This window comes from Eriocheir sinensis, chromosome 63 (genome assembly GCF_024679095.1).
Source record: "Eriocheir sinensis breed Jianghai 21 chromosome 63, ASM2467909v1, whole genome shotgun sequence".
NCBI lineage: Eukaryota > Metazoa > Arthropoda > Malacostraca > Decapoda > Varunidae > Eriocheir > Eriocheir sinensis.
This window is the reverse complement of record NC_066571.1, coordinates 2,237,990-2,265,281: the sequence shown is the minus strand read 5'-3', so window position 1 is coordinate 2,265,281 and position 27,292 is coordinate 2,237,990. Positions and strand designations below refer to the sequence as shown.

The 27,292-nt window shown below is 46.9% G+C and overlaps 2 protein-coding genes across 52 annotated transcripts in view; one reads left to right on the top strand and one right to left on the bottom strand.

The window, feature by feature from the left end:
• LOC126986837 (protein tipE-like) overlaps positions 1-27,292 on the top strand; it is a 64,624-nt gene that overhangs the window by 25,633 nt on the left and 11,699 nt on the right. The window contains exons 2-3 of one of the 2 annotated variants that reach the window (XM_050843229.1): positions 16,598-16,734; positions 17,556-17,655. The gene's annotated coding sequence lies outside the window, so the exon portion shown is untranslated. The remainder of the gene's footprint in view (positions 1-16,597; positions 16,735-17,555; positions 17,656-27,292) is intronic. The other variant, XM_050843230.1, reaches the window with a different exon arrangement.
• Positions 6,185-12,301, bottom strand: LOC126986839 (uncharacterized). 50 transcript variants are annotated; one of them, XM_050843267.1, is made up of 8 exons: positions 11,153-12,301; positions 10,973-11,062; positions 10,793-10,837; positions 10,705-10,749; positions 10,538-10,627; positions 10,209-10,388; positions 7,971-10,073; positions 7,069-7,477 (listed from the first exon to the last, which is right to left on the bottom strand). In XM_050843267.1, the coding sequence occupies exon 7, from the start codon at positions 8,970-8,972 to the stop codon at positions 8,034-8,036; it is 939 nt and encodes a 312-aa protein (XP_050699224.1). In that variant the 5' UTR covers positions 8,973-10,073; positions 10,209-10,388; positions 10,538-10,627; positions 10,705-10,749; positions 10,793-10,837; positions 10,973-11,062; positions 11,153-12,301; the 3' UTR covers positions 7,069-7,477; positions 7,971-8,033. The 50 variants fall into 50 exon arrangements, with proteins under 50 accessions (XP_050699189.1, XP_050699238.1, XP_050699241.1 ...); XM_050843232.1 differs by lacking the exon at positions 10,705-10,749 and adding an exon at positions 6,185-6,996 and having other exon boundaries at positions 7,181-7,477; positions 10,793-11,062; XM_050843281.1 differs by lacking the exon at positions 10,705-10,749 and adding an exon at positions 6,185-6,996 and having other exon boundaries at positions 7,181-7,279; positions 10,793-11,062.

Sequence of the window (27,292 nt, the reverse complement as noted above, 5' to 3'; positions counted from 1 at the left end):
CCTACAAGAAGACATCACCAAGCTGCAGGAATGGAACAAAAAGTGGCTGCTACAATTCAATGAAGAAAAATGTTGTCATGAACCTTGGGAGGGGAAATCCAGCATACCAATACCACATGGGAAACACTCCACTATCCACCACAGAGGCAGAGAAAGACCTGGGAGTTGATGTTACCAGGCTACCAGTGAAAGCCAAATCCATGCCAGTCGCAGCGGACGGGTTAAGGTCACTGAGGACACACACACCCTTACATTGTGCTTAGACGCCGCCTCTGAAGCCCCCATGGCCTCAACGGACACAGTATTATTGGGGGGAAGGAAGGACGAAGGAAGGAAGTCTCAAATTCAAATAAGCCGTATGTAAACGATGGAGGAGGAAGAAAGTAACAGTATCAGATGTGAGCAAGCCTTGTGTAAACGGTAAAGGAGGAAAGAATTAGTATTGTTTCAGGATCAAATGAGAAATATAAGCAACAATTAAGGGGGAAGGAGGAAGTCTCAAATTCAAAGAAGCCTTATGTAAACGATGGAGGAGGAGGAAGTAACAGTATTAGATGTAAACAAGCCCTGTGTAAACGGTAAAGGAGGAATGAATTAGTATTGTTTCAGGATCAAATGAGTGATATAAGCAACGGACGGGAAGCGTGGTAATAATGTTTCAGAATCGGGTAAGTCGTATATAGAAATTGTGGAAAGAACATGAGCTAGTCTAATACAGCGTGCATTCGATATTCAGGCATTTTGAGGCAAGGAATTCCAGAGCCATATTTCCCCCGTGACCCACATTCACCCGCCGCCAGCAATACGTTCACAGACTCACCCTAGCAAAAAAAAGTAGGCCAGCGAGATGAAAATTTGTAGGACCCGCCCGCAACCACGACCGAAATTAAAATACGAAAAATGGATTCCGGCACAATTTACGCCTGAACATCCCTCTCGGCCCCCCCCTCACCCCCTCCCTCCCGATGATGGCACAAATAACCGAACTCTTTGTGCTATTAAAGGCTCATTGGGCCGCACAATAATAAAAGATAAAACACTACAGTTGTTCTAAATCGCGCCATGCATTGATCTGATAGGACAATGGCGCTGAGGCAAAGGGAATAACACAAGATAATTATGCTTTTGCTAATCCGTGTTATAATTATTTAGTGCGTTAATAATCCCTGATGTTAAAGATAGTTTTGTGGACTCTTCATTCCTTTGTTTGGCTCGTGAGTGAGGAAAAGGTGAATAAGAATGTCGGTTAATCAGTTGATCTTTCATTTATTCTCTCTCTCTCTCTCTCTCTCTCTCTCTCTCTCTCTCTCTCTCTCTCTCTCTCTCTCTCTCTCTCTCTCTCTCTCTCTCTCTCTCTCTCTCTCTCTCTCTCTCTCTCTCTCTCAATCGTTCTCTCTCTCTCTCTCTCTCTCTCTCTCTCTCTCTCTCTCTCTCTCAGTCAGCCACTTAATTACTAGGCTTGAGGAGTCGTTAGTAAACAGATGGTTACCTCACTCTGTTGACCAAATGAGAGAGAGAGAGAGAGAGAGAGAGAGAGAGAGAGAGAGAGAGAGAGAGAGTTAAGGTTGGTCAGAGTATACAGAGGAGAGAAAGTGCGTCTGTGCAAGGCTGAAACAAAGGAACAAGATGCGGGAGTTTGCAGGTGAGAGGATTAGTGAAGGGTGAGAGGAACGGCGAGTGAGGGAGGGTAAAGGAGTGAGAGGGAGGGAAAGTGAAGGAGTAAGAGGGAGGGTGAAGGCGTGAGAGAAAGGGAGAGTGAAAGAGTGAGAAGGAGAGAGACAGAGAGGGAGGGTGAATTCATGAGAGGAAGGGAGAGCGAAGGAGTGTGAAGGAGGGAGACAGAGAGGGAGGGTGAATTCATGAGAGGAAGGGAGAGCGAAGGAATGTGAAGGAGGGAGACAGAGAGGGAGGGTGAATTCATGAGAGGAAGGGAGAGCGAAGGAGTGTGAAGGAGGGAGACAGAGAGGGAGGGTGAATTCATGAGAGGAAGGGAGAGCGAAGGAGTGTGAAGGAGGGAGACAGAGAGGGAGGGTGAATTCATGAGAGGAAGGGAGAGTGAAGGAATGTGAAGGAGGGAGACAGAGGAGGGTGAATTCATGAGAGGAAGGAGAGCGAAGGAATGTGAAGGAGGGAGACAGAGAGGGAGGGTGAATTCATGAGAGAGGAAGGGAGAGCGAAGGAGTGTGAAGGAGGAGACAGAGAGAGGGTGAATTCATGAGAGGAAGGGAGAGCGAAGGAGTGTGAAGGAGGGAGACAGAGAGGGAGGGTGAATTCATGAGAGGAAGGGAGAGCGAAGGAATGTGAAGGAGGGAGACAGAGAGGGAGAGTGAAGGCGTGAGAGGAAGGGAGAGCGAAAGAGTGTGAAGGAGGGAGAGAGAGAGGGAGAGTGAAGGCGTGAGAGGAAAGAGGAAAGAGGTGAAAGAGGGAGAGAGAGAGGGAGAGTGAAGGCGTGAGAGGGAGAGTGAAAGAGTGTGAAGGAGGGAGAGAGAGAGGAGAGTGAAGGCGTGAGAGGAAGGGAGAGAAGGAGTGTGAAGGAGGGGAGAGAGGGAGCGTGAAGGCGTGAGAGGAAGGGAGAGTGAAAGAGTGTGAAGGAGGGAGAGAGAGAGGGAGAGTGAAGGCGTGAGAGGAAGGGAGAGCGAAGGAGTGTGAAGGAGGGAGAGAGAGAGGGAGAGTGAAGGCGTGAGAGGAAGGGAGAGTGAAAGAGTGTGAAGGAGGGAGAGAGAGAGGGAGAGTGAAGGCGTGAGAGGAAGGGAGAGCGAAGGAGTGTGAAGGAGGGAGAGAGAGAGGGAGAGTGAAGGCGTGAGAGCAAGGGAGAGCGAAGGAATGTGAAGGAGGGAGACAGAGAGGGAGAGTGAAGGCGTGAGAGGAAGGGAGAGTGAAAGAGTGTGAAGGAGGGAGAGAGAGAGGGAGAGTGAAGGCGTGAGAGGAAGGGAGAGTGAAAGAGTGTGAAGGAGGGAGAGAGAGAGGGAGAGTGAAGGCGTGAGAGGAAGGGAGAGTGGAGTGGGAGGAGGTGAGTAGCAATGGTAGGGGCTGCTCTTAAAGGGGCACATACACAAAAAAGCCACCACGCCCTCGACTGTGTGTGTGTGTGTGTGTGTGTGTGTGTGTGTGTGTGTGTGTGTGTGTGTGTGTGTGTGTGTGTGTGTGTGTGTGTGTTGGTTCGCGGAGGCGGAAATTGATGTTATGCAGGACTAAGTGAAATATTGAAAACCAAGTAGAATTTTTTTCCGGGATGATGATGATGATGATGGTGTGTGTGTGTGTGTGTGTGTGTGTGTGTGTGTGTGTGAGAGAGAGAGAGAGAGAGAGAGAGAGAGAGAGAGAGAGAGAGAGAGAGAGAGAGAGAGAGAGAGAGAGAGAGAGAGAGAGAGAGAGAGAGAGAGAGAGAGAGAGAGAGAGAGAGAGAGAGAGAGATCCAGACGGACAGACACAGACAGATAGACAGGGTGGCAGTTAAAATATTGACTTTGAGCCAGAGATAAAGCCACACATTCTGCGTCGCATAGTAGTACACAGGCTACATGTCCACGAGCTCGCACGCACGCACCGCACGCACCCCCGCCCCTCACACACACATTCCATATATGTTTGATATTGGCGGAACACGCGTCAATTTGAATGTACACACAAAGTAACTTGAAAATTAGAATACATAGATGCTACTTCTACTACCACTGCTACTACTACTAGTAGTGGTGCTACTACTACTACTACTACTACTACTACTACTACTACTACTGTTACTACTTGTAGTAGCACTCGAAACAGTGCACCTTATCATTTATAAGATCTTTACCATTACTACTTCTGCTACTACTGCTGCTGCTGCTGTTGTTATCATTGCTACAGTAATACAGCAGAAACAGCAACAACAACAACAACAACAACAACAACAACAACAACAACAACAACAACAACAACAACAACTACTACTACTACTACTACTATCAGTTCTGTAACTACCACCACCACCACCACCACCACATGAGGCTCAGTGCCACGCGGAAGCACAGCACCAGACACGCATACTAAGACCCTCCCAGCAGAACCGAGTAAGGCCTGCCAGGGGGGGAGGGCGGGGCTGATAAATAGTGCAGTGGCTCCCGCGGCCCGGACGAGGCCTCGAGGCCCTGGCTGGCGGCTCATCAACTTCGACCTTTGAGGTGAAAGAAGGAAGTGACCTTTTCTTAGTTTTTTTTTTTCCTCTCTTTTACTCACGTTATGTAAGATATTTTTCCGGTTGTTTGTAAATTAAGTCTGACATATATAATAAGATATTCATTTCGGAGTTATTTTGTGTGTTTAGGTGAGTTTTGGTTTTGTCTGATAATTATTTGGACAGATTTTGAAACGTATGTCAGCATTTTCTTCAGGACAAATTATCGCGCAGACAGGATGCATCCTGATGATTATCCGTGAAATAAATATGCAATAAAATTAGGGGACAGACACGTCTTGTAGCTTCTCCCTGTCAGTCTGGCTCACTGCCCGCCCCGCCCCGCCCCGCCCTGTGTTTGGAGGGTGACACGTGGCCCTGCATGCCCAAGCAAGCGCCCCGCTCCGTTCCTGCCCTGCTGAGAGAGGGGCGGCCCGACCGTCACGTTTTGCCCTGCTGGCTGGCGAGGGCTGGTGTGTGCGGTGCCGCACGGCCTGTACCTCACCTCCACCACATGCCAGGCCGCTTCCACCTCACCCTCATCATTTTCAGCTTGTAGATGAAAGAGGAATCTTGGATGCAGAGCGGCGGGCATACAGTTATTTTTGTGAGTCAATTTGCGGGTTTGTATCGCGTTATTGTGTGTGTGAGGGAGCTTGGAACACACAAAAAAATGAGTCTTGAATATGACGATTTCTTTCTCGTTATTGAAATTTATTATAAAACCAATTCTTCATATGACCAACATTTAGCATAGCAGGAAACACAGGCCACGAGAGCAACTTAGACCCTGAACGTAGCGCATGAGAGGGACGAGGCGGCCTTCTGTGTCTGACCAGGTCCTCCTCACCCGCGTCTTAAATTTGCCCTAAACTCTATGTCAACAAGTTCTCCACTCGACATAACATTTCTAAACCGTGACCTAAAAAAATATTAATGTCCTCAAACTCCAAAGACTCTGCTCCGAAAATCTCGCCCCAAGTCATAAAAGTTAAAGTTTGGACGAGGGAGAAAACTAAGCCATGTTTAAGGAAGAGCTAAGTTAGGAAAATCCAATACCACGTCGGAGTGATTTACGCTCAGCCCGGGGCGACTCGGGGCAGGTCAGGGAGATTACGAGGGGAGGAAGATCTGTCGGGCTGGGGCGGGGGGATTATAGCTTCCGGGAGGGAGATTAAAGACGCGGCCACGGGGATCCAAACGTTTATTAGGGAATTATACTCATCGCCTCGGGGCATCGTGACCCGCTGAAGACTGCGGGAGAAGGACAAACGCAATCATCAATCCTTAATGGTTGGTGTTTTTCCTCTCTTTCTCTTCCTCATCATCATCATCCTTATCGTCTCGTCTTCTTCTTCTTCTTCCTCCTCCTCCTCCTCCTCCTCCTCCTCCTCCTCCCATCTCCGCCTCATCCTCCTCTCCTTCCTCATAATCGACATCTTTACTCTCTAATTCCTGATCCTGTTTGTCCTTCACATCCTCTTCCTCCTCCTCCTTTTCCTCCTGTTTCTCCTCCTCCTCCTCCTCCTCCTTAAATCTCCTTCTCCTCCTTCTCCACCACCTTCTGCTGCTCCTCTCTCCCCTTCCTCCTCTTCCTCCTCCTCCAATATTACTACACATACTGCTCCTTCTTTCTCTCCTCCTTCTCGTCCTCCTCCTCATCCCCTGCCGCGGCCTCTGGTGGAGTGCCTCGGGTGTCCTTCGGGTCTGGCCCACCTCCAGCAGAAATCGATGGGCCCACATAGGATCCTTTGGGCGCCTCTTAAGGGGGAGCGGAGGCGGCCGGGCGTGGCGGATTTGCTCTTCTCTCTCTCTCTCTCTCTCTCTCTCTCTCTCTCTCTCTCTCTCTCTCTCTCTCTCTCTCTCTCTCTCTCTCTCTCTCTCTCTCTCTCTCTCTCTCTCTCTCTCTCTCTCTCTCTCTCTCTCTCTCTCTCTCTCTCTCTCTCTCTCTCTCTCTCTCTCTCTCTCTCTCTCTCTCTCTCTCTCTCTCTCTCTCTCTCTCTCTCTCTCTCTCTCTCTCTCTCTGTCTTCTTATTCCCATTTACTACTCGTCTTTGTCTGTCTGTCTCTGCCTCGCCCTTTTCTGTATCTCTTTTTTTTCTTTTATTATTACTTTCTCTTTTTTCGTTTCCTCTTTCGTTCGTTGCTTTTTTCTGTATCTGCTTGTTTGAATTTCTGTCTTATCTATCAACTACTTTCTTTCTGTTTTCGTTTTCTATTTTTCGTTCTTTCTTTATTTCCGTCCATCTGCCTGTCTGCTTTTCTGTCTATCTGTCAATATATCTGTCACTGTCTATCGTTGTCTCACACACACATAACCTATACTAACCATCCCTCTTTCACCTCCTCTCCCACCCACCGCCTCCATCACTCCCCAAGCTACGCCACCGTTATGATTTAGTACTCCCTCGGAAGGCCAATAAGTCACACAAGTTCACCACGCTTCGGAAGGGCGCCGCTGGGGGTCGTAGACGGGGGAGCTGCGGCCTCGGGAGCGTGATGGGTGAGAGTTGTGGAAGTTGTTTGATGGGAGGCGACTGTGGGTGACATTACTGGAACGCTGCCAAGTGGAACGGGCGATCCTTTTGTCTTGTGTTCGAATGGATAAAGATAAGGAAATGATGTTTATACTGGTGGAAAAAACAACGCCATTCTGTTTAACCCCTTGACCGCGAATTTCCTACAAAAAGAGTACACCAAGCTACAAGAATGGAACAAAATGTGGCTGCTACAATTCATATGAAGAAAAATGTAAAGTCATGCACCTTGGAGGGGGATATCCAGCATACCAATACCACATGGGAAACACGCCACTATCCACCACAGAGGCAGAGAAAGACCTCAGTCTACCCAATGCCACATGGGAAACACGCCACTATCCACCACAGAGGCAGAACACTATCCACCACAGAGGCAGAGAAAGACCTGGGACTATATGTTACCAGGCTACCAGTGAAGGGATATCCAGCATACCAATACCACATGGGAAGCACGCCACTATCCACCACAGAGGCAGAGAAAGACCTGGGACTATATGTTACCAGGCTACCAGTGAAGGGATATCCAGCATACCAATACCACATGGGAAACACGCCACTATCCACCACAGAGGCAGAGAAAGACCTGGGACTATATGTTACCAGGCTACCAGTGAAGGGATATCCAGCATACCAATACCACATGGGAAACACGCCACTATCCACCACAGAGGCAGAGAAAGACCTGGGACTATATGTTACCAGGCTACCAGTGAAGGGATATCCAGCATACCAGTACCACATGGGAAACACGCCACTATCCACCACAGAGGCAGAGAAAGACCTGGGACTATATGTTACCAGACTACCAGTGAAGGGATATCCAGCATACCAATACCACATGGGAAACACGCCACTATCCACCACAGAGGCAGAGAAAGACCTGGGACTATATGTTACCAGGCTACCAGTGAAGGGATATCCAGCATACCAATACCACATGGGAAACACCCCACTATCCACCACAGAGGCAGAGAAAGACCTGGGACTATATGTTACCAGGCTACCAGTGAAGGGATATCCAGCATACCAATACCACATGGGAAACACGCCACTATCCACCACAGAGGCAGAAAGACCTGGGACTATATGTTACCAGACTACCAGTGAAGGGATATCCAGCATACCAATACCACATGGGAAACACGCCACTATCCACCACAGAGGCAGAGAAAGACCTGGGACTATATGTTACCAGACTACCAGTGAAGGGATATCCAGCATACCAATACCACATGGGAAACACGCCACTATCCACCACAGAGGCAGGGAAAGACCTGGGACTATATGTTACCAGGCTACCAGTGAAGGCGAAATCCGTGGCAATCGCAGCGGACGGGTTAAAAGTGAAAGAATGAAGCTGAACTAGAAATATGAGACAAAGAGATGAAGGAAGAAGACGCAGTGACGGACAGTAATGAGGAGGAAGACAGAAGCAATCGATAACAGTGAGAGTAAAATAAGTAATAAAAAGTAATAAAAGTAATAAAAAGATAAAACCAACACCAAAACCGACGCTGCCAAAGTACATTGACAAAAGAAAAATGCGACTGTGGGTGACATAAAGTGACCGAGAGAGAAAGAAAAGATAAAGAAAGATAAAGAGAGATACAGAAAAACAGAGGCAACAGAGAAAAGAAAATGGAGAATATGAACGAAAAGAGGAGAAAAGGAAAGAGAAAAAGAAGAAGGATTGCGAAGGAAAAAGGAAGAAAAAGAAAGGCAAAAAACAGAGGCAACAAAAAAAGAAAATGGAGAATATGAAGGAAAAGAGGAGGAAAGAAAGGAGAAAAAGAAGATGGATTGCGAAGGAAAAAGGAAGGAAGAAAAAGAAAGGCAAAAAACAGAGGCAACAAAAAAAGAAAATGGAGAATATGAAGGAAAAGAGGAGGAAAGAAAAGAGATAAATAAGAGGAAAAAAGAAAAGAAGAAAAAGAGAGAGAAAACCAAAAGAGAAAAAGAAGAAGGATTGCGAAGGAAAAAAGAAAAGAAGAAAAAGACAGAGAAAACCAAAAGAGAAAAAGAAGAAGGATTGCGGAGGAAAAAGAAAAGAAGAAAAAAACAGAGAAAACCAAAAGAGAAAAAGAAGAAGGATTGCGAAGGAAAAAAGAAAAGAAAAAGAGAGAGAAAACCAGACACGCAAAAATAAAAAATAAAAAGGAGACGATGAAGAACGAGAAGAGAAGAGACTGACGGAGATGATGATGTTGGTGATGGAGGTCGGGAATAGGAGATGAGGAGGAGGACGAGGGCGAGGACGAGGACGAGGAGGAGGGCATCAGGGAGGGGGGGGGGGTAAATCCATCTCTGTGTCCCCGTCCGTGTCTCCTGAGGGCCAATTACCTTTCCCCTCAACCCCGAGCTCGTGAGGACGCAAAGCCACGCACGCCCCGGGGGAGGAGAGGCAGGGGAGGGGGGCGGAGAGGGAAACACAGGATATGAGAGACGTGCTTGGAGAAGAAAGGATGGAGCTGAAGGTGAGAGTGTGAGACGTGAAGGTGATGGGAGGCTGGAAGATGGCGGAAGGAGGAGGAGGAGGAGGAGGAGGAGTGTTGGGGAAGGAGTAATGGAAAAGGAGAGAGAGGTTGGGTGCTTGGAGAAGGAAGGCAGGGGCTGAAAGTGAAGTTATGAAGTGTGGAGGGGATGTGAAGCTGTAAGGTCGCGGGGGGAGGAGGAGGAGGAGGAGGAGGAGAATACATGTGTTGGGGAAGGAGTAATCGAAAAGGAGAGAGAGGTTGGGTGCTTGGAGAAGGAAGGCAGGGGCTGAAAGTAAGGTTGTGAAGTGTGGAGGGGATGTGACGCAGGAAGTTGCTGGAAGGAGGAGGAGGAGGAGGAGGAGGAGGAGGAGGAGGAGGAGGAGGAGGAGGAGGAGAATACATGTGTTGGGGAAGGAGTAATGGAAAAGGAGAGAGAGGTTTGGGGCTTGGAGAAGGAAGGCAGGGGCTGAAAGGAGGAAGAGGAGGAGGAGGAATACATAGGATACATAGGAAGAACAGACACCAGAAGACTTATCGGTCTATGGCGAGGATACATGTCTTGGGATAGAAGTTGGGTCGGAATGGGTGACGGAAAAGGAGAGGGAGGTTAGGTAAACGGGGCGAGAGGCGGAGATTAAAGCCCCTATTCCTAAACGCCTCGGCACCTCCGTTCCCCTGTTTGACAAGCCTCTCGTCGAAGTTCCTGAGATTTCCATTGACTGTTTTGTGATCCAAGTGATAGTTTTACCTGACTTCTGCATCGTGAACGGGGAAACCAGCCATGAGGACAGGGTTAATCTTTTCTGTGGCCTTTGAAAATAGTCATAATGGGGACCCGGTATGTTTGAGGATGTGGACCTAATAGATGCGTCATTAGAACCCGGTATGTTTGAGGATATGGACCTAATAAATGCGTCATTAGAACCCGATATGTTTGAGGATGTGGACCTAATAGATGCGTCATTAGAACCCGATATGTTTGAGGATATGGACCTAATAGATGTGTCATTAGAACCCGGTATGTTTGAGGATATGGACCTAATAGATGCGTCATTAGAACCCGGTATGTTTGAGGATGTGGACCTAATAGATGTGTCATTAGAACCCGGTATGTTTGAGGATATGGACCTAATAGATGTGTCATTAGAACCCGGTATGTTTGAGGATATGGACCTAATAGATGCGTCATTAGAACCCGGTATGTTTGAGGATGTGGACCTAATAGATTGGACCTAATAGATGTGTCATTAGAACCCGGTATGTTTGAGGATATGGACCTAATAGATGTGTCATTAGAACCCGGTATGTTTGAGGATGTGGACCTAATAGATGTGTCATTAGAACCCGGTATGTTTGAGGATGTGGACCTAATAGATGCGTCATTAGAACCCGGTATGTTTGAGGATATGGACCTAATAGATGCGTCATTAGAACCCGGTATGTTTGAGGATATGGACCTAATAGATGCGTCATTAGAACCCGGTATGTTTGAGGATGTGGATCATTAGAACCCGGTATGTTTGAGGATATGGACCTAATAGATGCGTCATTAGAACCCGGTATGTTTGAGAATGTGGACCTAATAGATGTCATTAGAACCCGGTATGTTTGAGGATATGGACCTAATAGATGCGTCATTAGAACCCGGTATGTTTGAGGATGTGGACCTAATAGATGCGTCATTAGAACCCGGTATGTTTGAGGATATGGACCTAATAGATGCGTCATTAGAACCCGGTATGTTTGAGGATATGGACCTAATAGATGCGTCATTAGAACCCGGTATGTTTGAGGATATGGACCTAATAGATGCGTCATTAGAACCCGGTATGTTTGAGGATGTGGACCTAATAGATGCGTCATTAGAACCCGGTATGTTTGAGAATGTGGACCTAATAGATGCGTCAGGAGAACCCGGTATGTTTGAGAATGTGGACCTAATAGATGCGTCAGGAGAACCCGGTATGTTTGAGAATGTGGACCTAATAGATGCGTCAGGAGAACCCGGTATGTTTGAGGATGTGAACCTAAGAGATGATAAGAGAGGATGCGATGAGGAGGCTGTGGGTGGGAGATACAAAGGAAGAGTTGCTAGGAGGAGGGCGGGGTGGGGAGGGGAATAGGAAGGAGACGGGGAAATAGAAATGCATGCAGAGGAAATTGTGAAGGAATGTTGCGGAGGAAGAAGAGAGAGTGAAATGAAGAGAAGGAGGAAGGTGGAGAGGAAGAGGATTATACGTTGCACTAATGGATAAGCTTCGTGGCGCTTGTATGTTTACTTGGGTATGTACGTATAAACACACACACAAAAAAAATAATAATAATAATAAATAAAAATTAATAAAATAAATAAATAAACAAAAAATAAAAAATGTAAATAAATAAATAAATAAATAAAAAGGGAGTATGAACAGGGTAAATCCAGTAACTTAAATTATACATACATATTCAAACACCAAGCCTGCACCTGCCCTTAACACGCGCACACGGGAATAAATTTGCCCGTGATTACCATGAGTGCTGATAACGACCATGCAAGTGTATAGTATCAGGCACAAAACATCACAACCAGTATATACATCGATAAGACATTTCCTTTCATCTTCAGTCTTATTCATCTTTACCTTGAGAAGCACGCGTCCGCAGCACCCTTTTCACAATGGCTCAGAGAATGAAGAGTTCGATACGTCGTTATTAATTGTACCTGTTTCCGTCTTAATATAACGCAAACGCCGCTTGCCTCACCCACCCCAGTCATCCATCCTGCTTTCCTATACTCCCTCTCTACCTTCGCAGCAACACCACTACAGCCAAACACGATCATTTAACTTTGCCTGTATTTCCTCTAAGCAATCACCGCATGCCTCACCGCCACCAGCTCTGCCTCTTTCTTCCTTCCCTTCCTCCGCCTAATATCTCTCAACACCACTGCAGCCAAACACAATCATTTAGCTTTACCTGTATTTCTTTTAAGCAAGTTCCGTAACCTCACCGCTCCAGTTCTACCTCTCTCCTACTTCCCTTCCTCCTCTCCCTCCTTACCACTGACAGAAACACCAGACAAAACTTTCATGCGAGGCTAAAACAGAGTCCCCTTATCCCCTCGTCCTCGGTGACACCTTCCGCGGGATTGCGACTCATCCTTCATTAGTGTGGAGGTGGGGAGGTGCTGAGAGAGAGAGAGAGAGAGAGAGAGAGAGAGAGAGAGAGAGAGAGAGAGAGAGAGAGAGAGAGAGAGAGAGAGAGAGAGAGAGAGAGAGAGAGAGAGAGAGAGAGAGAGAGAGAGAGAGAGAGAGAGAGAGAGAGAGAGAGAGAGAGAGAGAGAATGTCAGGTCTTTCCCTTTAATTTTAGACTACGCCCCGAAAACCCGAGACTCACAACTGATTTCCCAATGTGCTCGTGAGAGAGAGAGAGAGAGAGAGAGAGAGAGAGAGAGAGAGAGAGAGAGAGAGAGAGAGAGAGAGAGAGAGAGAGAGAGAGAGAGAGAATGCATGTGGTGGTGTCGCGTTGTCTGAAGATTTATGGACATTCAAGAATCATTACCATCACAGAAAGCTTAACGTGGACATACGGGTATAATAACTCTCAACACTTAGAAGCAATAGGCTGGAGACATTTCAAGATTACAAGGGCGATGTTGATGTTCCACCTCACACCCTTATGTTATCTTATCCGTCAAACTCCCTTACTGTCCTTTATTTTTTATACTCCCAAGCTGCATTTTTTTACAGTAAGGGAAGTAGCTCAAAGGTAAAAGAAAAAAAAGAAAAACAAAACGCTAGTCACTGATGCTTTAAAGTTAAATAAAGACAAGTGGCCAAAAGAGATCAATTTCGGGAGAAGTGTCTTGATGTTCGCCTCTTTTTTTTCTTTTCTTTTTTACAGCAGAGGAGTCAGTTTAAGGGCATAAAAAAGGTAGCAAATGTTAAAAAAAAAGCCCGCTACTCACTGCTCCTATAAAGAGTTAGGGAAGTGGCCGATAGATAGGTCAATTTCGGGAGAAGTGTCTTGATGCTCGCCTCTTTCTTTTTTTTTTTTTTTTTACAGCAGAGGAGTCAGTTTAAGGGCATAAAAAAAGGTAGCAAATGTAAAAAAAAAAGCCCGCTACTCACTGCTCCTATAAAGAGTTAGGGGGATGGCCGATAGATAGACAATTTCGGGCCGTTTCTTGTTGCGAATCTTCCTCTCGTCTTCTCGCCGCACCCTCAGCACTGCCAGGTAACTGCTGTGGCTTGCAACACGACGACGATGCACACCTAGGAATTATAATACATACCACTGCAAGTACCCTAACAGACTGATGCACGGTGATCCATATCCATAATTACTGCCACCTGTTTGTATCCGCTAATGATATTGGAGAGATTCTGTTTACTTACATGTAATATAATGGCATGCAACGCACCAGTCGATCGAACTACTGCAGCGTATCCCTCCCCATGTATCTTCATTAAGCGTGCACCACGAAGGCCATTAAATCTTCCTTAACCCGGTAGCAGCGACGGGCCAAATTTGTGGCTTTACCGTGTAGCAGCGACGGGCCACATTTTTGCCATGATATAAACCCCCAAAATAGATGATGCATAAACTGATCACAAATGCGTATATATATATTACGAAATGGTTTGCGTGAGTGATGATTTTTTTCATTTTTCTCGCTTAGAGGGGCCTTTAAGAAACATGATCCCCGCAGCTACCGGGTTAAATCTTCCTTAACTAACATTACTCTCCCACCTCCATATCCCCCTCCGCCAACCGCGTCTTTTCTCCCCCACTCCATCCTCACACACCCAAGGACGCGCACACAAGCACACAAAGCCTCAGACACAAACACCAAAAATCCAGCGGCCTGTGTGTGCCGAACTGAGGAGAAAGAAAACGCGGGTAGGCCTAATTTCCTTGTTGGCTATGCAGCGAGTGTGCTAACGACGGGGCGAGGAGAGGCGCGGACTGGGCAGAGTGTGACGAGGTGCTGCGCCGCCCTCAGGAACCCATCAGGAAGAACTCATGTGCGTGTGTGTGAGGTAGATAGGGGGATATGTGTATGTGTGTAACTGTGTGTAAGTGTGATTGGAAGCGGCTGCGAAACGGATTTTTGATCGATTCCTTCAAGCCTTCAAGCCTATCTCTTTTTTTCTTAGGCAAAGCAAGTGAAAATAGATATAGTGTGTGTGGGGGGAGAGTGGGTGTGGGGGGGTATGTGTGTGGGTGCGTGTGTGTGTACTGGGGGGGGGGTGAGTGTGGGGGTGTCAGTGTGTGTGTGGGGGTGTATGTGTGTGTGTGCGTGTGTGTGTAATGGGGGGTGGTGTGGGGTTGTCAGTGTGTGGGGGTATGTGTGTGTGCATGTGGGTGTACTGGGGGGGGGGTGAGTGTGGGGGTTTCAGTGTGTGTGTGGGGGTTTCAGTGTGTGTGTGGGGGTGTATGTGTGTGTGTGCGTGTGTGTGTACTGGGGGGGGGTGAGTGTGGGGGTGTCAGTGTGTGGGGGGGGTATGTGTGTGGGTGCATGTGGGTGTACTGGGGGGGGGTGAGTGTGGGGGTTTCAGTGTGTGTGGGGGGGTGTATGTGTGTGGGTGCGTGTGTGTGTACTGGGGGGGGGGGTGAGCGTGGGGGTGTCAGTGTGTGGGGGTGTATGTGTGTGGGTGCATGTGGGTGTACTTGGGGGGGATGAGTGTGGGGGTTTCAGTGTGTGTGTGTGTGTGTGTGTGTGTGTGTGCGGGTGCTAATTTCCATATATTTCATACTAATTTCGCATCTGGTTGATTTATCGCATAATGAAGACATCAGGTTCTCTTTTGTTAGATGGTCCTTAAGCTCCTCAGAGGCATTGATGGGGCGAGTCAACATTTTACTAAGTTACGCGTCTCATGGAGATCGTTTTCCTCACCCCCATCGCCTCTCATCTACATTCCCTCTCTTCATTGATTTCACTCTACGCATTTTACTCCCATCAATTCAACTTTCACCCGTTCCTTCTTCCCTTATGTTGTCGCTGTCCCCTCTGGTTTTTTTTTTTTTTTTTTTACAACAAAGGAGACAGCTCAAGGGCACAAAAAAAGGAAGCAATAATAATCTCCCCTCTATGCTTGTGTTTTCCTCCTTTTCTTCACTCTTATTACGTTCCTTTCCTATTTTGTTCTTTTTGTTCTTTAGTCCAACTATATCATCAATTTCATCTCACTTTCACGACACTTTCCCTTTTCTTCACTCTTCTTACGTCCCTCTCACGACACCTTCTCCTTTTCTTCACTTTTCTTACGTCCCTTTCACGACACCTTCTCCTTTTCTTCACTCTTCTTACGTCCCTCTCACGACACCTTCTCCTTTTCTTCACTCTTCTTACGTCCCTTTCACGACACCTTCTCCTTTTCTTCACTCTTCTTACGTCCCTTTCACGACACCTTCTCCTTTTCTTCACTCTTCTTACGTCCCTTTCACGACACCTTCTCCTTTTCTTCACTTTTCTTACGTCCCTTTCACGACACCTTCTCCTTTTCTTCACTTTTCTTACGTCCCTTTCACGACACCTTCTCCTGTTCTTCACTCTTCTTACGTCACTTTCCTATTTTGATCTTTTATTTTCTTTAGTCCAACGATATCATCAATTTCATCTCGCTTTCAGGACACCTTCTCCCTCTGGCCCAAGACTTACGTTTATCCACTCTTTTTACTTCAACGTGTCCCGTTTCTTAACAAGCATATATTAACTCAGGGTCATGTAACTGGAGAGGGCGTGAGGGGATCAAAATAATGGTACCGAGAACTTGAAGATGTGGCTGAATGGTACAGGGTAATCAAAGGAAGAAGAGACGCAAGGTAATTATAGTAAGAACCAAGTAAGTAGAGTAATGAGAGATTAGTAGTAAGGTCAAGAGGAGTACCAAGGTGTCAGAGTGAGGGGGCAGGGTCTAGGTAGGGAGCAACGTTGCCAGATTATCGTACTCAGAGCATCGTATTTACCGGTTTCTGACTCATAACTCTTGCCAAGAAACACCGATAATTAACCATTTAACGATAACTTTATGTAAAACTAGTTAAAGGGGTTGTGGAGACAGTTTTGGGGCTGGAAATCGGCAAATATAATCGCCTGAACACGACCATCTGGCGGCGTTGGTAGGGAGACATGTTTCGTCCACCCTGAGCACCCGCGTCCTGTGCGTCACGGTAGGTAAGGTATAAGTGAGTTTTCCTGTGCTACAACCTTTTGAATACATTTAAAACCTACCTTTGAGTTTAGTCACTTCATGTTATGCTAAATTTAATTGCCATAAAGGTTCTGCCTGTGCCTTCAGCAAGCACCAGCATGTAGGCAAGCATCTTACTGTGCATTTTTGAGCCACAGACACCTGAGCTTGTGTTAATCATTTAGTTCTCATCACTTTGTAACGGCTTGAAGTTTCTTTCCACTTAATATCCATCGCCTCCACAGGAAGTACTGCCTCACTAAGCCTCATTATAGAAGCAGGAGACTCAGATGGAGGGTGAGAAGCTCAATGGAGGGTGGCAGAGGGGGGCGGTCCCGGCATCCAGCACCCTACACCCCCCTGCCCTGGGCGCCCCTCGGCTGTGAGTTCCAAAAGTCCCTCCCCGTGCTGACTGCCCTCCCTACCTTCGTTCTTGGTGACTCCCCATTTTGAACTAGTTAGATCATTGTTGTTCTTGGACGTGGTGAACTGCCCGACACTCTTGGACGACCTTTTGTTCCCAGCTAGCAGTAGCCTGTACAGTTGTGGCAGAACTTTTGGAAGTGTAAAGAGTGGTTTTTACAGCTCCCTCAACCCCGCCCGTGTGCTGCACCTCGTCCCCAACACGGCACTCGCCTCCCCCTTGCACTCCTTAGTAATTTTTGTGTACTCAATGGTTGACAAAGTACATTTTTATGGAGTTTTAATAAATAATATTTCATTTTTCAATACTAATACATTTACTGTTTATGAATTACTAGATGTGTTATTAATGTGTCAGTTATGTGTAGCTAACTCGAACTTCAGTAAATTATAGTTGTTAAAAAGTTGAATGTTGATTTCAAAGTGGAACAACAGTTTAGTTTGTCCTTAATCACCGTGAGCAGTGTTAGTTCATGATATTGATCTCCAAACTGCACCAGACTGCCTTGGCAGCGCCCGCCACCGAGAGTGTGCGGGCCGCCGACTGGTCCTTGGTCTCCCTCTCCACACCACCGCCACACCACACCACCTCACCTCACTCCTCCCCACCCAACCACACCACACCCTGCCCCGCTCCATCCCATCCCATTCCATCCCACCACCCCACCCAACCAAACCCACCCAATAACTCAACCCACAACCGCTTTGTTGTGTCCCTTCCGTGTTCCTTGTGGGTGCTCACTGCCTCTCTCCGGGTAATGTGTCTTGTTTACCTTCTAGACTACGACGAGGATCGGACTGAGAGCCACACGAGGGCCACCACCACGAGTGACGACAGCAGCAGCGGCAGCACCAGGACAGTCTGCACCACCTAAATAAGGTAAGAGGCGGCTGTGGGTGCAGTGGCCGTGCATTTTTTTTTTTTTTTACAGCTAAGGAGACAGTTCAAGGGCCGCCGCCCCCTCGAAGGCGCATGAAGCAAAAGTCAATGGCCGGACACAAAGGAAGTGTTGTCTGTGGCACTGGGCCTTGGTCTCCCTCCTAACGTCACCACCACACCACACCACCGCATCTCACCCCTCCCCACCCCACCCCACCCATCCACACCCCACTCCACCCCACCCCCGCCCCATCCCATCACATCTCCCATAACTCCATCCCATAGCCGGCTCTGTTAGATGTGTTGCCGCTTCCTGAGCTTCCTGAACACCTTGTGCACCTAACATCAGTTTTGTTTATCTTTTCAAAGATTTTAAATCGTTGTTGACTTCAAAATGCAATGATTTAGACTTCTTTTATCATCCCTTATATGAGCTAAAATTTAGTTTTTACTATTTTCTACATAATGGCTCCTTTCACTACCTGCCTTTGTACATTTTTTTCCGGGATTGGGTAAGAAATATAATAAGCAACAGTCTCAGTGCCTTTTCGGTGTGTATGTTTGTGTTAGCAACGCGTTCTCCGTCTGTCACGGCGGGAGTCCCGGTGACCTACTCTGAGCGCCGAGACCGTCCTGCCATGGTGGCGTGCAGGCGAGGCTCCGGCGGCGTGGTGCTGTGCTGCAACCTCGCCAAGGCTTTATCAGCGTCATTCATGTAGACAACGTACTTGATATTACCGGCAAATTAATACTCTACTGTATACAACGTTGTTGGATTGTATGATATAACGTTGTATATAGTTGTGGCTATCGGTAAGTGAGTTACTATTGGGAAATTTATGCTGGCCTGTGCAATGACAGTTTCATAGAGTAAGTCAAGTCATCTGTCAGAGTCCTCTGCTCCAACGTGCATTGTATAGTGGTTAGCCCGCCTGGCTACATATCTGCGGGTCTGGGTTCGAATCCCGGTCGACGCGTAGCCCACCCAGCTGTTCATCTGCCTTGTCGTGTTGGTCGATAAATGGGTACCTGCCCGTACTTATAAAGAAATTTATGTGAGACGTAAACTGAAACATATCCGAGTATTAACAATGACGAGACATAACCCCCCTCCTTATGTTTCACCCCCTCAACATAACCAGCTCGACATAAGCGAGTATTAGTACATCGTTGCCAACCCCTGAGCTGCACCTAAGAAAGGGATACCAACTCAAAATAAAATGTTGGAATTTGGTATAATTTTGATGTTAAAAGCATATTGACGTATTGGAAATATGTATAAAATAAAATAAAGTATTTTCGAGTATTGTTGGCGATGCATAGACCAACATCACATGGAATAATGATAAAATTAAGGACGTAGCCCCTCAAACATGTAAACAAACATTCCCGCGAGCTTCAACCTGGCAGTCAGCAGCCATGGACAGCCAGCCCCGACCTCTAGAGCCCCTCAGCAGCCAGCGAGGTCAGCAGCAACAGCAGCAGCAGCTACACCAGGAGCAACAGCAGGAGGGACCACAGCCTCACCCCCAGCCACATCAGCAGCAGCAGCAGCAGGAACAGCTACCGCAAGGGCGTACACAGTCTCCCGGGTGACCCTGCTGACGGTCTGTTGTGAAGGCCCCAAGTCGTCGCTGCTACACTGCTGCATTTTGCCCGCAGCAAGATACCTCAGTGTTATGAGGACCTTCATCTCAGGGGAGAGGGCTTGGTTCCTGTTTGTAGGAGCAGTCAAGGCCTCACGCACCAAATCGGTCACGAAGAGTATCCCTGCACGGTCCAGGCGGTACCTCTTGATCAATTCCGGGTCCGGAAGCTCATCAAGGACGTCTCTTCGTGCCCGAAAAGTCCTCAGCTGCCGCGGACGCGCACCCACTACCTCCGCCATCTTGACTGTTATGCCTCGCTTAGGTCGACCTAAGGAATGCAATGTTACCTCCACCCCGCGCGCAGCTGGCGAGTCAGTTTATGTTCCGCTTAGTTGAAACCTAAGGGTTATGCTTCCCTTATGTCTCGGTGTCCGCCATTTTCTTGATTTATGCCTCACATAAGCGAAACATACTCTTTATAAGTACGGGCCCTGGAGAAACCTGGGGAAGGTAAACTATTGCAGCCCAGAGTCCTGCGGTAACACACTTGCCGGAGTAAAGGGTCGACACCCACCACAGGCTCAAGGGTCAGTGGGTCTACAATGTCGCCCAGTATCCAAGACAATTCAGAACGCCTCATTCACAGCGGTTCGCCGTCCTCGAAATACTTGTTGCTCGAGTGTCTGGCGGGCAGCGGTGTCGCCTGCCAGCGGGGCTCTCCGCGGCGGGGGAACACCGCTGCCGCGGGCTGGGGCGTGCCTTGGTTTGCCGCCACTAACGTTTTTTTTTTTTTTTTTTTTTTTTTTTTTTTACTGGGCAGCTGAAGAGACTTTCATGACGAGTGTTTGAATTAGTGTTGTCTTAGGATGAGTGTTTGGTGCTCTGAACTATGTTTTTTACAGTTACGTACGGTCTAGCATGAAACTTGTACTTATTTTGTGCATACTGAGGCAAAGCGAGGCGGTGTTGGTAATCGTTGCTCCCCAGCACATCACCCCCCCCCCTCCCCAACATGACCTGGCCATGCAGTAACTGGCGGGGCCTCGGCGAACTGTGAGCGCTGCCAGAAGTTCGAGCCGTGGACTCTGCGGGAAAACCGCTGCCGGGGTATCGATCCTCACAGATAATGCGACGGTGACGCGGTGGTGGGCCGTGCATGTCAGCAGAGCCTCCACGGCCGCTTTTTCTGCTGCCATAAAGCGTGTTACCCACACGCCAGCAGAACATTCGTGCCCCCCCCCTCACCCCCACTCCTCAGGGTCCCCCACATTTCTCTTAACCTGAATTTTCATTTTCATTTTCGCACGCGATGCCTCTCTCCTTCGTGAGGCATGGCGCTGTTTGAGCGGGTCACTTTTGAGGACAGAGGTGGTGATTAGATAGAAGGATAAATAGATATAGATAGATAGGTAGTGTGCGTGTGCGTCTGCGTGCGTGTGCATGCATGTGTGTGTGTGTGTGTGTGTGTGTGTGTGAGAGAGAGAGAGAGAGAGATGTAAACAAGTATCCGCAAAGAGCCTGTGGTGACATCAGCTGCACACGCCGCCTACTTCACAGTGATCGGTGTCCGTTGAGCACGCGCGGAGCTGTATTGCAGGAGGGCCCAGGAGCAGCGGTCCGCCTCGCCGCCACTGCAGCACACAATGAGCCTCGTGATTGGCTGTCATTGGCGAGGTGGCCGCGCTAACCCTCCAGACCCCCGGCTGCTAACTTGCCTGGTCTGTTTGCCTTGGAAGATAACTTACTCATCAGACTATTAGTAAAGGCGTGGGAAAGGTGTACAGCCAACGCAAGAAACCATCATCCCCTTCATAATGACTTGTGTGTAGATGTAGCTGATCCACCAGGCCGAGGTGCAGGCCGTAACGGGTTGCCAGCACTGTGTGTTGGGTCTTGTTTAGCCTTGGTCTGTCTGTCTCCGTTACCCTTAGAATATTTGTTCCATTGACAAGAAAACCAATATATGGCGCTACACATGTACTAACATTTGAATCTACACTCTACAGCATTCAAATTGTTGAAATTGCTTTATATGACTGTTTTAGGATTTTATATACAGAAAATAGACTTACCCAACCCGGAACACTTTCAACTCAGCAGCATAAGATTTACTGTGTCACAGCAGACCGGACTGAAGCAGTTTCCTTTGCCTGCCGTTGCTGGAGTGTTGCAGTGTTAGCTTTTGCAGCTTCGATTTAATTCAGTAATTCTACAGTGGCATGAAAACGCCTTAAATTTGAATTTTCAAGCTTTACTAGCCTGTACGTTCCCCGCAGTGCGGTGAGTTGAGTGTACTGAAGGACCCGGGTTCACGTCCCGCCCGCTGGTAAAATTTGAGTTTTCAGTCATTGCCGAGTTGCCTAACACTACCCACAGGCTGTTCTAAAGACCACTTATCAATCCGAGCTCTAGCGAAACTCTATAAAGACGATCAAAGGGAATTCTAGTGGGACCGCATTAGCCAAGCAGGAATAGCACCATTATAAAAAAAATAAAATACACTTGCTTGCATCACTAACAGACTGCGGTCAAGCAGCAGGTTCCATCATGAAAGCTTACCAGGGCTATATGCCAAACGTAAACAAAAAACATTGTAAGTACTTATGGTTACAACTTGAAAATCTGGAAGTTCACGATTTTTTATTGTATTGAAAGAACTCACAAACAGAAAGTGAAGGACCACAAGAACTAGATTTGTGCCCTATTCGGCCCTTAGTATGTCTCCTTTACTTAAAAAAAAGGTATATAAAATATAGGTAATCATATTCACGGCCCCTCGTCAAACAAGTTCTCATCTCAGGCTTGTTGTAAGGCACTGATGTAGATAAATAATGTCATGTAGATACTATATGTAAGGAATGTACATGTCGAAACATAAGCTTTGTATGGCGCCACCGGATGTTTAAGATGAGCTAGGTATAGTATCTACATGAAATTATATATATTAGTGCCTTACATTGTGACGAAATCCTTGACTGGAATCCTTGAGGCCCTGACTGATGCCAGTGTTTGGTATCGGGGCGACCTTCCCGACCCCTCGATAACAGAGACTTAAGGCAGGTTTTTTTCTTTTTGTCCTTTGTGTTGAGGCGGAAGTCATTAGCGGCGCATAAAGATGAGGTTCTCCGGCTGTCACATTGTCTCCCGCCGCTCGCCGTATTCCACCTCGCCCGCCGCTCCCTGACGCCCAGAGAGCCGCCGAGAGCCCCGCAGGCTAAGTCTATATACACCAAGTCAAGTCAAGTTTGTGGGAGGAGACACCGCCGAGGCATGGTTTATACGTGACACTGCTTGGAGCCAAACTAGAGAATGTCGAAACAGGGATTTAGAGAAAACGAGGAAAGGCGGACTAATTTAAATCAATCACTTCAACATGCCCTCCCTCACACCCCACACCGCCGTTTGTAGTCATTGAAATTAGTCACGCAATTGCACAATAAAAAGACATATTTATTCGTCAGTGGCTTGCCTGAACGCGCTGTGAAAGAAGGCGAGAATGCACATCCAAAGTGCACATACGGCCCCAACTTTAGTCACCCCTGAACTGGCGGGTATTTTTTTTTGGCTCCAAGTGACGTCATCCCGCTGCTCCGCCCCAAAACCGCCCCCTGCGCGTACCAGTCGCAGTTTTGAAGCAGAGTGACTTGACTTGGTGTATATAGACTTAGCCCGCCAGGTCACAGCGTCCGGCCAGCACGTGTAGTTATCTGTCCAGAGAGAAAATTGGCAGCTTCAAACGTAAAAGAAGTGTTGTGTAAAACCTTTTTTGAATAATTTGTGATGCTCAGTTACAGATGCCACCCGGTTACTAAGAATTATAATAAGTAATAATAGTAATAGGTATAACAATAATTACTATTATTATTATTATTATTATTATTATTATTATTATTATTATTATTGTTATTATTATTCTTATGGCGATCATTAATGCATTAGTGAAGTAGTAGTAGTAGTAGTAGTAGTAGTAGTAGTAGTAGTAGTAGTAGTAGTAGTAGTAGTTGTAGTAGTTGTGGTAGAAGAAAAAGAAAAAGAAAAAGAAAAAAATATGTAACATTTTTTTTTACGTGTTCAGCCTACATATAGCGCCGGTAGGGTTTCCTCATGGGCCTGGTGGTCGGCCCAATCCCGTCATGACGCAGGCAATTTTTTTAGTGGCGCCATCTATTCTTGGCTCATGCTGCCCCCCGGAACTCATTCTTGATTTACTTGGACGGTTCCTCTAGAGTCCGGGTCAGTGGGTGGTCTTCAGGACAGCATATGGGTAGTCTTAGGCCACTCGGCGGTGAATGAAAAATCCTATGTGGTAGCGGGCGGATTCGAACCCGCGTCGTCCAGAACGCGGTGAATGCGGAGCCCACACGCTAACCACTCAGCCAACGCCTCCCCGGTGTAATGGTAGTAGTAGTGGTAATAGTAGTAGTAGCAGAAGTAGTAGTGGTAGTAATTACCAGTGGCAATAATATTTATTTATTACCATCAACGGGAAACAAAATTAAGGTGTATCAAAATTATGTGTGTGTGTGTGTGTGTGTGTGTGTGTGTGTGTGTGTGTGTGTGTGTGTGTGTAAAGTAAAGTAAAGTAAAGTAAAGTAAAGTAAAGTTTATTGCCATCCCCGAATTACATAAACATGTTAGACCGAGAACAAATAATAACGGCACGCTCTGCCGAGACGAGGCTCCTAGACACACAGGTTTATGCATCTATTTACATATATATATATATATATATATATATATATATATATATATATATATATATATATATATATATATATGTGTGTGTGTGTGTGTGTGTGTGTGTGTGTGTGTGTGTGTGTGTGTGTGTGTGTGTGTGTGTGTGTGTGTGTGTGTGTGTGTGTGTGTGAGAGAGAGAGAGAGAGAGAGAGAGAGAGAGAGAGAGAGAGAGAGAGAGAGAGAGAGAGAGAGAGAGAGAGAGAGAGAGAGAGAGAGAGAGAGAGAGAGAGAGAGAGAGGATCTTTGTGTGAGAACCAAACCTTGCCCAAGTGGATAGTGACTGTTTATGTTTCTTTGTTTTATATCCACCGAGCGTGTTCAGGAGTAAATAAAAATGCTCAGCTCCTCTCCATATCACCTGTGGCCCTGTAAGCGTTCTGTTAACACCGCGTCCCTACACAGACCCGCTGCTCAACGGGAACCATTTCATTCACCTGTACCTGGATCCACTGCATTGGACGTCACTCAGCCAAAAGCAACGTCCTAACCCACGCCGTCCCAGTAATCGTGTACTATTTCATCAGCTGTCATTATCTGTGTAGGGGCAGCTTCTTACGACCTTTATTTGTGTAGGGGCAGCTTGTTACGCCTTTATTTGTGTAAGGGAAGCTTGTTACGCCTTTATTTGTGTAGGGGCAGCTTGTTACGACCTTTATTTGTGTAGGGGCAGCTTGTTACGCCTTTATTTGTGTAAGGGAAGCTTGTTACACCTTTATTTGTGTAGGGGCAGCTTGTTACGACCTTTATTTGTGTAGGGGCAGCTTGTTACGCCTTTATTTGTGTAAGGGAAGCTTGTTACGCCTTTATTTGTGTAGGGGCAGCTTGTTACACCTTTATTTGTGTAGGGGCAGCTTGTTACGCCTTTATTTGTGTAAGGGAAGCTTGTTACGCCTTTATTTGTGTAAGGGAAGCTTGTTACACCTTTATTTGTGTAGGGGCAGCTTGTTACGCCTTTATTTGTGTAGGGGCAGCTTGTTACACCTTTATTCGTGTAGGGGCAGCTTGTTACACCTTTATTTGTGTAGGGGCAGCTTGTTACGCCTTTATTTGTGTAGTGCCAGCTTGTTACGACCTTTATTTGTGTAGGGGCAGCTTGTTACGCCTTTATTTGTGTAAGGGAAGCTTGTTACGCCTTTATTTGTGTAGGGGCAGCTTGTTACGCCTTTATTTGTGTAAGGGAAGCTTGTTACGCCTTTATTTGTGTAGGGGCAGCTTGTTACGGCCTTTATTTGTGTAGGGGCAGCTTGTTACGCCTTTATTTGTGTAAGGGAAGCTTGTTACACCTTTATTTGTGTAGGGGCAGCTTGTTACGATCTTTATTTGTGTAGGGGCAGCTTGTTACGCCTTTATTTGTGTAGGGGCAGCTTGTTACGCCTTTATTTGTGTAGGGGCAGCTTGTTATGCCTTTATTTGTGTAGGGGCAGCTTGTTACGGCCTTTATTTGTGTAAGGGAAGCTTGTTACGCCTTTATTTGTGTAGGGGCAGCTTGTTATGCCTTTATTTGTGTAGGGGCAGCTTGTTATGCCTTTATTTGTGTAGGGGCAGCTTGTTACGGCCTTTATTTGTGTAAGGGAAGCTTGTTACGCCTTTATTTGTGTAAGGGAAGCTTGTTACGCCTTTATTTGTGTAGGGGCAGCTTGTTACGGCTTTATTTGTGTAAGGGAAGCTTGTTACGCCTTTATTTGTGTAGGGGCAGCTTGTTACGCCTTTATTTGTGTAAGGGAAGCTTGTTACGCCTTTATTTGTGTAAGGGAAGATGGTTACGCCTTTATTTGTGTAGGGGCAGCTTGTTACGCCTTTATTTGTGTAAGGGAAGCTTGTTACGCCTTTATTTGTGTAAGGGAAGCTTGTTACGCCTTTATTTGTGTAAGGGAAGCTTGTTACGCCTTTATTTGTGTAAGGGAAGCTTGTTACGCCTTTATTTGTGTAAGGGAAGCTTGTTACGCCTTTATTTGTGTAAGGGAAGCTTGTTACGCCTTTATTTGTGTAAGGGAAGCTTGTTACGCCTTTATTTGTGTAGGGGCAGCTTGTTACGGCCTTTATTTGTGTAAGGGAAGCTTGTTACGCCTTTATTTGTGTAAGGGAAGCTTGTTACGCCCTTTATTTGTGTAAGGCAGCTTGTTACGCCTTTATTTGTGTAAGGGACGCTTGTTACGCCTTTATTTGTGTACGGGCAGATTGTTACGCCTTTATTTGTGTAGGGGCAGCTTGTTACGCCTTTATTTGTGTAGGGGCAGCTTGTTACGCCTTTATTTGTGTAAGGGAAGCTTGTTACGCCTTTATTTGTGTAGGGGCAGCTTGTTACGCCTTTATTTGTGTAGGGGCAGCTTGTTACGCCTTTATTTGTGTAAGGGAAGCTTGTTACGCCTTTATTTGTGTAGGGGCAGCTTGTTACACCTTTATTTGTGTAGGGGCAGCTTGTTACGCCTTTATTTGTGTAGGGGCAGCTTGTTACGCCTTTATTTGTGTAGGGGCAGCTTGTTACGCCTTTATTTGTGTAGGGGCAGCTTGTTACGCCTTTATTTGTGTAGGGGCAGCTTGTTACGGCCTTTATTTGTGTAGGGGCAGCTTGTTACGCCTTTATTTGTGTAGGGGCAGCTTGTTACGGCCTTTATTTGTGTAGGGGCAGCTTGTTACGCCTTTATTTGTGTAAGGGCAGCTTGTTACGCCTTTATTTGTGTAAGGGCAACGTATTACTCCCATTATTTTTTGTTTGTTTGTCTTACCGAAACAAATAGTATACCCAGTGCTTAGACCTTCGTGTATTATTTTATCAGCTATATCTATTTGTGTAGGAAGAGCGTATTGCGGCCTCTTTTTTACATTTTTTTATCAACGAAAAAAAAAATATGCCCAGTGCTTATATTTTCGTGCAGGAGCAACTCACTACCGCTTATTAATCCTTCTGTTTGCCTCTTTCCGAAAAACAAAAACGCATCAATTCCGTGTGTCAGGTAGTCACTCTCACGTTCCCCGTCAGCCCCGCCGCCCCTGCCCCTCGCCGCCGCCGCTGAGTCAACCCCTTGGCATGTGGGGCCACGCTATTGATGTCTGGTGGAGGCCGGAGTGCGGTGCATGCTGCTGGCCCTTGTTGCCCCCTTCTCGACGCCCCCACTCCCCCCCCCCCCGCCCCGCCCCCCGCCGCCATCGCTTAGTTCCCCATGTCTATCAGATCTGACTCGGACACCCACACGCCCTCATAGTTGTTTAAAGCACTTAACGTCTCGCTGATAACGCCGATGGTAAGGTTTAGGGAGAGGGAAGTGCTCATATTATTATTATAGTTGTTGTTCTTCACTTTGTATTAGTAT